The following is a 13,508-nucleotide window of genomic DNA, read 5'->3' on the forward strand; positions in this document are numbered from 1 at the left end:
TCCCCGATACGTTCCTCCCTTTCTCGACGAAGTTGGAAAAGTATCGAAGTTCGCACGACCATCTGTTGATCTCCGCAATCGTCAGCTGAAGATAAAATGGTTCACGTCGAGTCGCGAGATAAAGTGGGAAACGTGTCCTGGGATTAAATGGAAATGTCTGTTGTCCCTCGAGATAATAGATAATAAATGAACTTCGAACTCTTATACGCGAGCATATATGTATAGCGGCAAAAAATGATAATTACATGGTTCATCATTTTTATCTATAGTTTTTTCCATTAAACTGATTGAACTCTTATTATAATATCGATAAAATAATTACCATAAAATCAATCTACGTGTATATGTAATTGAAATTGTAAATTTTTCGTGTATATTTTTGTCTTTAATTTATAAAATATAATTTTCTATTTTTTTCTCGACAAAAATTCTTGAGTCAAAAAGGATTAGGTTTTACGGCAAATACTCTGTATTTTTTTTTTAATCTTAGATTTATTCGTTCGCATAAAATTATGCAAAAATAACAACGCTCGTGCATCTAACAAGTCTAAGGGCCAATAAACGCGCGGCTGAAATGGCGTCGTCGTCGGAATTTCGGAAAGGAGCTTACCTGTGACGGATTCTCTCGTCGCGCTCGTCTCTACGCGAGATGCGTTGAAAAATCCGAAATTCAGATGTAGCATCATTGTCGTGGATGCGAGCGTTTTCGGTGCGAAAAAAGGAAAACCGACCGATGGAGAAAACAGCGGAGGTTTGCCTCGCGTTTGCAGGAGTCGTTCGGGTCGCGAACCGAGAATAGCAGGCGTGGCCCGAAAACTTTTGATAACACTTGCAAATTGCTTTCGAAAATAGAATAACAATCCAATTTCGCCGTTCACGGCGGTCGACTGAAGCTGCCGGTTCTCAACGAACTCCACGAAGGGGATGGATTCGTGCATGGGAGGGGAAATGAATTCGTGTACGTTCTCATATGATGGCTGAGCTCGACGGGCTTCGACAGACGGTCCTCGAAGATCTCGAAATTGAAACGTAAATTTTAACTACCGGAGGATTTTTTAAACGACCAGTTTTAAACGATGTATCCTGCCAAAGGGTTGTTTGTACAAGAGTGAATGTACATAGATAGAATAATCTATTAGAATGAATTGGGCCTCAAACTGTATCAGATTGAAATATATGTGGCAAACTGACTTCAATAAAACTGAAAATTAAAACAATTTTTTTAAAATACTTATATTTAGAAAGTTAAGTATTTTTGGAAATTTTACTGTATTTAATATTTTTATAGTTTAACTAATTCATTGTTCGGGCAAATTTTAATGTAGAATAATAATATTTTGTCAAATAATTAAAATAATAATAGAAAGTAATAATTTTCTTTTATTCAGGTTAACTAATTCGCTAATTTTCATACGTTTGCCGATTTCTATCAGCTTGTCGATAGTGAGATCTTTGAAAGAAATTTCTTCGAAGAGCATCGAATTGGAGATGACATTATAAAACGAAGTGGGTTCTAGACAAGAGAGTTGAATGGCCAAGAAAAGACGAAAATCAGCTTCATGAAACGTGCTGGCGATGGCAATCTTCGCCACTTTCCGGACAACCAGGCGACGTCCTTTCCGTTTCCGGAATTCATCTGTCATTTCTGCCGATATAATTGCCGTCACATATATTTCGAGGAAAATGTTCCAAAAAACGGCCTTTTCTTGATCGACATCATTTTTATTATTGCACTGATGGAAAAAGCGCGATTAATAGGATTTATCTGTTATTTTCGTTTATAAATTAATTTCGCAAATTTTTAATTTTGCGATGAATATTTTTCTTTCCAAATATATTTTTTTCCTTTTTATGATTCTTTTAATTTTCTTTTTGTAATTCAAATAAATTTGCAGTGAATTTTTATTTCTACGTAAGACGGCGGGATGCCATATTCGATTTTTTAGAGCGGTTTGGAATTTAAGAGAATTTGAGAGATCGCGTACTATTTAGAATTAAACGAACAACAGCTCTTCTCGAAACGAGCTTCTTTTTCGCATCTGTTCTTTCTAGGTTAGTGTTTGGATAAGGTCCGTCGAAGACGGGACTATAAAACCAACTTTTACGATCAAGCCGGCGACGTTGGACAGCGACAACATTACTTTACACAAGTTTCTGTTTCGCTGTATACCATGACACGCACAACCAATTTTTCAGCAGCTTCGTTGTTTCAACTCCTCCTCTTCAATTCTTTCCTTGAAAGTTTTGTCTGTTTGAAAATATTGTTTTTGTCGTTCTAAAAGAAGCTTGATAGTATAAAAGACACGGGAAATTTTTACAAATGAAAGGATAATATGAACGAAGATTAAGTACGTTAAGATGGAAAATAGAGCGTTATCGCGAGATCAGTCGAGCGTTTCTATCTCTTTTCACAATTAGAGACCTTTCGTTAATCGATGGGTATAATTATTCCTTCGTTTTACCCTTTCGTTATATCGTTTGAATCATGCTCTTCTCCGAGATTAGTCTACTTTCATTTTCAGACTTTCTCCTCTTATTTGCCGATGATTTCTAATCAATAATCTCTACACCGAGTTAGATTGAACATTAGAAAAAGTAATAGCGCAAAATATAATTTTTTCGTAATCCATATTTCTTTTTAAGTACACAGTGCAGCTTAATTAAAATTCAGAGAGGAAATAATTATTAACATATTATATTATATTATTATATTAAATTGACTGAAGCAGAAATTTTATTGAGGTTCAAGCGATTGATATTATAAGATTATCAATAGATTCGTACGTGCATCTTTTATTTTTGAAAGATATAAAAATAGAAGTATATGTATATTCAATTAAATTAATTGCAAGTTCCGCATAGAGAAGATGATTATTTTAGTTAAATATCTCGCAGATCTTCTTATATAAGATTTATCTATTGCAGAGTTCGAAGCCGTTGAAATCGGCTTGTCGGGGAAGATTCGTATTTTCAACATGAAAGAGTGAAATATCGGTACCGATAGCGACGTACTTTTGTAGCAGGATCGAGATATCGTGCGCATGAATGGCGAAGGATATCTCAAAGGATCGGCGAGAGGAGCAATGCTTTAAATTTCATCTGCGCCACGTCCGACCTTAATCGCATTCGGCCGACTAAATTTCCCATTCAGCTTTTTCTCGCGGGACCGTTTCTCGCGGACTTCTTTGCAACGAAATTATAAAGGCGATCGCGGGCTTTCTCGCGAAAAATTTAAATTGTATCGCGTCCATGACTTCAGAACGGCATAATATAACCATAACTGGCACACCTGACGCAATATTCGATTTTTCGACTTCTTGAGACGCAGTCGTTTCAACGCATTCGAATGAAACATACATTTTTAAGAATTTAGTGTTCTTCTGTATCGCTTAGTTTATCATTTTATTTTTGATTTTATCGTGTTTTATCGAAGATGTGAAAAAAGGTTTTGTTTAAAAAAAGTGTCTCTTAAATATTCACTCGTTTATTAATATTTGGAGCTACGATCGCGCAGAGTTTGATCGACGAAACTAATATATATTGGTATTATTTAAAGCGATATACCGCGGTATTTATGTATAATACAACGATTACTTTTCTCTGCACTACTAAAAACTATATACGTTTACTTCCGGACGATTTTAATTCTCGATAAAATTGCAGTTTCACGTGTAATCGTAACTAAACTAAAATCGTAACTTTTATGTAACTTAATAGGATAAATTAATAGCATAACTTTGTAGGATTTTAACTCCAAGCGATCGTTAAACGGATAAATATTTAATATGAGAACTTTTTAGAACAAAAATTCATCATTTCGTTTCCAAGATATAAATTCTTTGTTGCCTTAAAATTTAACAATATTACATACATATAATCATTGCGTTTAAATATAATTATATAAAAAATAAGACAATAGCGATTATTTTTTCGAATAAATTCAATTTGTAGGCTTCAAAGTATATAAAATATATAGATATAAAGTATAATATATATAAATATAAAGTATATAGAGAGTTTTAAAGAAATCTACACGAGAGATGGTTTCTGTATTAAATGTTTGCTGTTTTATTTACATTATCAACTAAACAGAAATTGAGTTTAATCTCATAAATAAAGACAGAATTAACGATCGGAGTTACAGCGATCATAATACACACATAGAAGAGCTATGTAAATAATACTTTTCCGTATCGAACCAAGTCAGTATTGAGGCGAATGTCGTGTCGGACGCGTTTCTCTGTAGCGCTGTGTTTACATAACATTTTCTGTGACTTGATTTTAACCGATAATTTATAATCTATGTTGGCGTTATTTAAGAAAATTATAAAAGTGCTCAAACCAAAGCATAAGAGGAAATTCAAGATCAAGGTATTGTACAAGTGTTTTCTAAATGTGCCGATGTAGTTCTAAAAACAAAATAAAAATTCAAGTTTACGGAAAAATTATTCGCCTTCGGCTGTCAATTTGTAACATATAAAAATGCGCAGAAAGGTAAGGATTGCCACGTGTTATCCAGGGAAATTTTTCTTTAGAGATTTGTACAGGATTCGATAGATCTACTTTTAAAAGTCATACTATTCTTGGTCTATAATTCCCTCAGTAACGAAAAGAAATTTTTAGGGCTAGTTTCTTGTTCGACTTTTCAGACGCTTTTTCCTTCCCGATCGCGATACTTTTGAAACTCGCGGAATGCAATTCCTTCGTGAAATGTACCTCATACTTTTCTCTTTGATTTGAAGTCACACTTTCGGCGCAACGGATTATTTTTACGCCGCTACGTTCTCCCATTGTTTCCTGACGTTTCGTAGTCATTCGTTTAAGCTTTTTAGCCCGCACGAAGAACTCTTAAGTACCTCTTGAAAAACCGTCGGTAAGTCTACTTTCTTCCACGATTATGGCTTATTAAGTCTTCGTGCCTTTATTAGGCGAGTTTCCCCTTTTGTTCCCTAAAGATTTCGAGAAAATCGTCCGACTTGGCATAATTCTTTATGAACGAGGTATATAACTGCCGTTCTATTTATTTCTCCTAAAACAATCGCGCTCAATTAAAAGAAATTGTCATATATATTTTAAAAGTAACAATTTTATCGACTACTTGTCTTTCATAGAAAATGACAAGAATAAAAACTCGACTTTACATTTAGTCTGATAAAAAGTATTCCTTATTTACGCTCTCTAATATCAACCATGTTGTTGCCCTTATTGTCGTGTTATTTGAATCTCGTATATTATGTTCCATATTTCTTACGCCAAGAATGCCGAAATTTTACAAGATTTCACGCACATTGCCCACACGACGGAAATTCGCACAACATAAATTACAATACGTAGGATTTAAATGGTGAACTTTTTACGTAACCTCCCTTCTTATCTCACCCTATATTTTTTCGCCGCGTGTAGCTGGAAGGCAGGGATGATGATATTCGTGATCGCTACGGTTGCCGCTGTACTTTCGCCGTGAGTTTCCTGCGTATTTTTTAAGAACGCGTTATTCTGAAATTCATGAAGCCAAATGACGCGATCGCGATAAAAAAGTAACGCATGAGGAAAGGTTCCCCCACGAAGAATTTCCGTGTTTAAGTACGCGAGATCGAAAGCTGTTCTGAGATTATACTTTGAAATTGAAGATTCAAAAATGATAAGTCCTATAATAAACCTGTGTTTGAAAGAGCACGATCGTATAAATAGTTTCGAATCTTATCTCCGAAAACTGAAATTCCGCGAATAATAAATACAACACAATATCAAACGAATAGATTTATCGAAATAAAATCACGATTACATTGCACTGAATTATTATCATAACTCTTGAATTTTCTTTTTTCTACCTCAAGTTGCGCGAAACTTAATTTACTTCACAGTATGACTAGTCGACAAATTTTCCGCGTGCGTCTCCCATCTTGTGTTTGATTTTCGGAAAAGTCGCACTCCTACATCACGACAGACGTATACACATACACACAGATACACACAAGATTCGTCGCCGGCTTTGCTCCTTCGCGAAGATGCTCGCGCGTATTTCGTAGGCGGCGGGCATTATTTTGAAATTCATGAGGTCGAATGGCGTAACCGCGTAAGGTTGAAGTTTGGGGCGCTGCGAAGGGATGACGAAGTGGCCCGGTTGAAGTAACTTTTGTCGGTGTGTACGAAACGACGACCGGGAAGGAAAAAAAGGAGACTCGCTTCGTCGGGAAACACGCTCGCTACTTTGCATGCGCCAGAAAGTGCACCGTCGATATTTGAATATCCACTCGGAATTAAATATAATCGGGAAAAATTGAGTTTTTTTTCTTTCTATCTTGTTTTATCGAACGGGAGTTGCCGCTGGCGTTTTTTTCCGCTAGAGATTACTCGCTCTTACGTACTTTATTATTACAAAAGATCAACTCCCACGTATATTTACGTACAGCGATTTATTCTTTATAGAGAATAACTTATTCTTCCTTAATGCATTTAATAGAAAGAAGCGCCGGAAAACTATCCGCGATGTGTCCGTCATTTTAAGACGGGATATCTCAGCCTTTGTACTTTGGGAGAGGCTCCTTTGCGAACAATTCATATCAAGCCGAGAACAAGGCAAACTAGTCGTAGATTATCAGCGTATGATACTCCTATTTGCTTCGTATTATTCTAGTCGCAGTAGTTGTTTCGTAATTCATGATATATCCATCAAAATTAATGACCAATTAGCGCATGATGCCTTGTTATTAATAAAAAGAAAAGGAAGATGCCTTTTTATGCAAGTTTGCCGTGTTCCTCGCGTTAGCACGATCTATCAATTTCATATTAGATCGATGGGAACGCACTAGACAAGCTTCTCCCGACTGCAAGATGCAAATGAAATCTCTTGGCTGTTAACACGCTAATTAAAGCGAAATCCTCGCATCGACTTCATTAGCGAATCGTGCGCTAGGAGGGAAACACTAATGATGATAGTCGCGAGCGTCGTATTGATAACTACCACCAGCGCTATATTATGTTGGATTTTTTAATACGACCACTCTTATTCACGAGCATTCGAGATCAATCATTTAATTCGTTGAATCGAGCGAATTTGTATTCGCGAAGACGTATAATATGATGCACCGACGCCCCTTTTATCCGAACTTTTCGCAATCGATTCAATTTTATTTCGCACTGATTTTTCTTCTCAACGTCACGCAGAGTTTTCTGTATCATAAGCAATTAAAATCGAAGGTTTTCTTCGCGAACTTGGAAAGATGAAGATATCGCATTGTTAATTAATTTTAGATAATTTTAGAATATTCAATTAAAAGAGATTTAATCTGTGCATATATATATTTTTTTTGGCAGGGGGCGAATTTATCATTTTGCGTATTTAAACCGTAAGTCGGGCGATTATCCGGTAATCCGATTTCCTGTCTGCCATCTGATTCGACGAGTTCGCGAAATTCCAACGCAATCCACGAAAAAGAAGACGCGATCCACTTTCGCGACGCGATCCTCTTTGTGCGTTTCGAATATCGGATCGCTCCATCCTCTCGATTTATGGTTGAATGATGTCGAAGCACGACGATCGCAGTGGAAGCGTTCTACCCTAACGAGCGGCTTTAATTTCTGCCCTCTTTCCACGTCATTTGCCGCGGAGGAGAGTTTCGACGAGAAACACGACTAGACCCAAAACTTCCTCTCTCATCGAATTATCCGGAATTATTTGTAGACAGGTCGTACACGCCGTATATAGACTTCTCTTATTAATCATTATATCAGTGATTCTGTATATTATTGTTTAGTTTCCGTAATTTATTTTTTGATGAAATTTCTGTCGATATAAAGAAACTAAGAATTATGAAAGATTGAGAAACTCTATAAACTTTTGTAATTGAATAATATTATTTTCTACAATTTATCAAATTTCTCGAGTATTAGTGTCACCGCTCAGTTAATTATATTGGCTTGTCTTCTACAAGAGTTGTTTTAGTAACCGGACATTTTTTCGCGACGAGTTTCCTACCGAGGCGTCAACGAATTGACGTTTATCCCTCATAGGTACCATTTATTGACAGTATTCGGCCTTTATTGCATAACGATGACCCGCGGTCGCAGGTGCGCGATGCCGATCAATCGCCGATAAATTTGCGTCAGGCGATATTAATAACGACTTCTCTCGCGTGGCTGTCAATTTCGCGGGAGAGACAAAACTTGGTTCATCACTGCGGGAATATGACGCGCATGCAGAAGCGAGGATTGGATAGCGGGGTAATAAACTGGAATAGGATTCGTACATATAATCCTCTGGCCCGTAAAACGAAACGATCCAGCTCTCCACGAGCCTCTGAAATCTTCGTAATCTCTCGACTAAAGTTTCGGCCGGTCGGGACGAGAGCGCGTATCCAGAAGCCATCCATCTTGAAAAGCAATAATAGTCTCCCGTGTCCTCGGTTTCCTTGGCAGCCTATCACCACGGCCAATATTATTTTAGTGGCGTTACATCGCGTGTTTCGCATCCTTTCGTCGCTCGTCGTCGTCGTTGTGTGTGTCGTGCGAGAAAATTGACCTACCTATCCAAGGATAGGCAATCGCCGGTTCGTAAACGGCAAGTGACCATGTAGGAGATAACCGGATCGGATCTAAAATTGCTTTCGGCAGCGATTTTAAAATCCAGATTTCGATCGTAAATTGTGCCGTAAACTTTATCTTTAGTAAATATTTTTTTATCGCCTTGAAAAGAAAGATGCGGTTTTACATTCGCGTGCAATATTACAAAATTAAAAATATGATTACGATCACGTTTGTTATCATCCAGTTGATAAAATTAAGTGCTGCCAAGGGAACAAATATATTTTTTCCTCGCTACACTTTTCGGTGATTGATTATGATTTAAGGCATCTATGACGTTGATCGTTTATTCGTCTGATCCAGAGGCGAACTCGATGGAGCGTATCGCGAATTTTTCTTCCTGGACAGCATCCGCGACCGAGAGCTTCATCGGGTTCCGCAGCCGGCGCGTGAGATTGGTTTGTCATCCGAGCGAAGCTCCATCGTTTCTAGCATACTCTGCCTCTCATGGACTATCTTGAGACAATTCCGTGCGGATCGTCGGGCACGCGCGTATCGCACGGAAGATTGGTCCTTCGGCGGAAGTGGGAAGGACGGAAGAAAAGAAAACGAAAAGGAAAACAAGGAACGAGACAGAAGCTCGCTTCTTGGATTTAAGATCTCGTCGACGGTTCTCGAGAATCGAGAGAAAACAACTCTGCGATTCGCGAAGTTGAAAGAACAGGCGGGATGGTTCTTGAGGGGGGAGCTGAAGAATCGAAAGATGAAAACAGGGGATAGAGCGAGAGACAGGGAGAGAACGCGATATTCGTGAATCCTAAGAGTTACGGTGCTTCCAAGCGAAAAGGAGGGGCGGAGAGTAGTCGGGCCATAATCCATACATTCGCGGGAAATAAATAATACACGAGCACCGGATCGGGCGGTCGGTTCCGTCGTACATTGGTCAGAGGATGAACTTCTACTTCCTATATTCGAGGAAAATATACGAGATCCGAGTCCCTTTCCACGACTCGTCTCCACCCACGGACTTCTCTCCCTCTCCCCTCTCTCTTCTCTCTCTCTCTTTATGATCGTAGAGAAAGACATGGACGAGAGCTCTTATTCTATATAAGAACTTCTTATCGCTCTTTGAACGATATTCCGCCTAACAGCGCGCATTCGATATCGAGAACATTTGCGATGTACTTTCGAAAGATAAACTGCGTACGAAATGTGCGTCATCGCGTCCTTCTAATTGCGCTCCCGTGATTTTTTTCTTTCATTGATTTGTCGAGTTTAAGGATAAACATTTGCAATTTTCTCTACATGTGTCGTATACATATGTGCACGAGTGGATATACATAATGTATGTTTAAACGTTATATATGTATTTCGCGTCTCTATTTTTCCATATTTTGCAGGAAGCTGCCCTGCATGAAAAGCATCATTAACCGTTAAAGAAGTAATATTTTCGTTGAATTTACAGAAAAGTAATAAGTAATGCCTCTTCATAAAGTGAAGATTGAGGGCTTCATATTTGCTATTTTCATACGCGAAAGATGCAATTTGCAACTCGTGCGCAACTCGAGAGAAAAATATTCATAAGGAAAAATATTCAATAGGTAAAAAAAAAATGAATGGATACAAGTGATTTGAATTGATGACTATCTTTTCAGTCAAAGAATATAATGAAATCTCGCTTTTTTGTTCTACGACCCGAGAAATGATCGTGATCGAATCCACGCAAGATGCATGCAGCGCTTCCTTCCGCCTTGTCCGGTCGTCTTTATCTTTTGATCTCGCATTCCGTTTCGAAAATCCCCAGTGGCGGTTTTCTTTACGAGTTATGAGTTATCCTCCACACACGTTTGGCCATGCAAACAGGTAACAGTGAAGGCTCTCGCTGTCAAAGCTCACCTGCAGATTTAAGGAAGTGCGTCTCCGACCGCGACTGCATAATGCAACCCATAATTCGTGAATAAATGCAGCGTTGGTCCGATAAATATTTCGTTAAGCTCTTTTACGATACACGCTACGTTCTTGTTTGACGGTGGATGTCGACGACGAAAAACCGCGACTATATAATGAATGAAGAAGTCGTAAGAATTCGTATAACCATAAATAAGCGAGAAGTGCGTATTTCACATTTGTGAAATTAATTATCATATGAGATAACAATGATAATGATGTGCTTATTTAATAAAGATAATCTATGTAAAATAGATAATGATATATTTATATATACGTATAATATATAAATATATCATTATCTATTTTACATAGATTATCTTTATTAAATAAGCATATCATTATCATTGTTATCTTATACGATAATTAATTTCATTGTAATATATAAATATATCATTATCTATTTTATATAGATTATCTTTATGTGTAATGTGTATTTTATTAAAGTGTCATAATCCGATTGAATTTATAGTTAATTACTTTGAAATATCATAAATATGGTACCTGTTTTTCAATTGCTTTTGCCTCTGCAAATCGTTTTTTATAGTAATTGTGTACAGAAGGACGATTAACGATTCCAAGAGATGAGTCGAAAGAGGATGTTCTTCACAAATGTTGATTCGCAAAGAGAGGCATAAGGATTAATTATTAATATCTCGAGATAGAGAGAAAGAGAGTTTTCTCCTCACTCGACTGACCGCAACGTACTTCCGTTTCCGAGAAGACTCCGTTAAGCATTTAGATTCAGACTTATGTTTAAAAGCGTGTCACACTTTGCTGTAGTACGTTTCCTGATCCTGATTTCTTTTGACGACAAGTTCGAGATTTATCAACGCTCTAAGGACGGAACGTCAAATGGGAGGATTTGCTTCTTTCCACTTCTTAAGTAATCGAGAGATGCTCGACGCGATAATTTATTTCAATTCCGCTCAAAAGCTTCGAGGATAAAATCGAGACGGCGCGATTAGTATTCGCGAAACGAAACTAACTGATTATTTTACAAATATTTTATAATTTTCTTGCGCTCTCTCTTCTCTCTCTCTCTCTATTTTTCTTTTCCATATTACGATAACATTTTACAATCCGCGCCATTCAAAGATATTTTATGCTACGTCGAAGAGATCGTCGTAATGTAGATTTATGCGAACGGCGGTTCTTACAGTGTAATCCTGAATTACATGCGTACAGACGCGAAATACACATCACGTGCAAAGTAGAATTTATCGAGAACTCATGGTCTCTGAAGAAGCTATTTATATCACACGAATGTGTTTTATTGTTACAGAGGGGTAGCGACGAGCTTCTGTCGCAAAGTGGGGCAGTCAGCAATGGTGCTTCAATGAGTCCGCAACCTCATCACGCGGCCGACAACAACAATGACGCCAAGAAGGTGAGTGTTTTTTTAATTAAATCAGCGAGTAGTCTCCGCGATGAGTAAATTTCACGAGCCCCAAAAATATTAAAGAATTCTGACTTAGTTAATTGAGAGAAAACCTACTATTGGAGAATATTATATATAATTATTTCTAGTTTTATACACACACACACACACACTTACAATATTTCTCGAAATGCTCTCGGAATACACAGTCGCAAATTCATATTTTATATATCGCGGCTCTTCTCAAAAGAAAATCCCCCTTTTCGATTTCGGCTACGATAATAATACACGTAGTATGGCGGAATAAAATACAAGGAACGCCGATAACTTCCTTCTTGGTCCGTCCATTTCACCGATGGCGGAAAGCAGTCGTGTGGAGCTTTTTGGGAGAGCTTTTCTCTCTCTTTTTTTTCTCTCTCTCTCTCTCTTCTTTCTCTCTCCCCCGAATTGCCTCACGGCGAACCGACCGCAACCAGAACGCGCAACGAACCATAAATCATCGCATACCAAAGAGAAATTCGTATGCAGTGACCCCGATTGAAATGCGTCCATTGAAATCTGATCGGTCGCTTTCGCGTTCCCCGAAGAGTTCTCGCGTTCCTTCCGGCTTTCCCATCGCAACGAACGTATGGCTGTCCATCAAAGAGACCGGGAAATCGTTTTTCCTTTTTTATTTTTTTTTTCCTCGAACAAAGTCGACTAACGCTGATTCGCTGTTGTAGAAATTTTTGACGAAACGACGCGACAAAAACTGTCGGTGAACGAACTCGCGATGTGGAGGGAACTTAATTTTTCACCGCGGCCGATTATTATTCTTAAACAATGCGCGTCAACAGAGATATGATAAATATTAATTAATCTCGTATGTATGTGTGTGTGTATCGCGAGATAATCGACTACCGATAGACGAAGAGAAATTATCGATGTGTATCTCTCCGGGCAAAATTAATTTTCGACGCAATCCTTGCGCCTCGCATGAAAAAAGTAAAGAGAAAAAATAACCGTCCGATAGTCTGACGATTATTAATCGATCTACTTACGCGAAAGTATAGATTATTTTGTGAATGCCATCAAGAGCACACTGTATTTATGTCCCGCTGAAAAAATTAATAGTCGGTTCAGAGATCAACTTTATATCTCATCGAATATAAAAGGTCGGTAAATTTTTCGTATCGATATTTTTTCGGACGGTTATATTTGTTTCGATTTCTCGAAAACAGAGATTATACATTCGCGCAATCCATCAGGAATTAAAAAAAGAGTAACATTTTCGCAAGGGGAAGGAAAAATGCGACGTAAAATACGGTCTTTTAGCGAGGTAACGTACCTTAATTAATATTTTGCGCGCGCCATCGTGGCGACAGCCGTTTACGGTGTAAGCTTCGTCACGGGAAAGAGGACGGAACGGCACTTTTCTCGCGCACCTGCTCTCGTCACGTATACTCGACGTCGTCACACGTCGTTTCGACGAAGACACGAAAAAATGGTGAAATTTCTGGAACGCAAACGACGTCGACGGCGTGTTTGAAAACCGCATCGGGAGACACGGCCATGTCTCGGATCACTCGGTTGCACGTGCACCACCGGATGTAGTCTAAAAGTTCGACCTCGTTCCTCCCCGGGCGTCGTTAATCATTTTCGTATACATATATGTAGC

At 38.1% G+C, this 13,508-nt stretch overlaps 1 protein-coding gene across 21 annotated transcripts in view; it reads left to right on the forward strand.

The window, feature by feature from the left end:
* The window catches only part of Heph (polypyrimidine tract-binding protein 1 heph), a 364,683-nt gene that overhangs the window by 243,984 nt on the left and 107,191 nt on the right, over window positions 1-13,508 (forward strand). For all 21 annotated transcript variants that reach the window (XM_083103263.1, XM_083103264.1, XM_083103265.1 and 18 more), the window contains one exon: window positions 11,756-11,860. In XM_083103263.1, coding sequence (XP_082959389.1) covers window positions 11,756-11,860 — 105 coding nt within the window. The remainder of the gene's footprint in view (window positions 1-11,755; window positions 11,861-13,508) is intronic.

The sequence above is a fragment of the Camponotus vicinus genome, unplaced genomic scaffold, assembly GCF_025532165.1.
Source record: "Camponotus vicinus isolate PSW18456_S1 unplaced genomic scaffold, iyCamVici1.0 SCAF_6, whole genome shotgun sequence".
Classification (NCBI taxonomy): Eukaryota; Metazoa; Arthropoda; class Insecta; order Hymenoptera; family Formicidae; genus Camponotus; species Camponotus vicinus.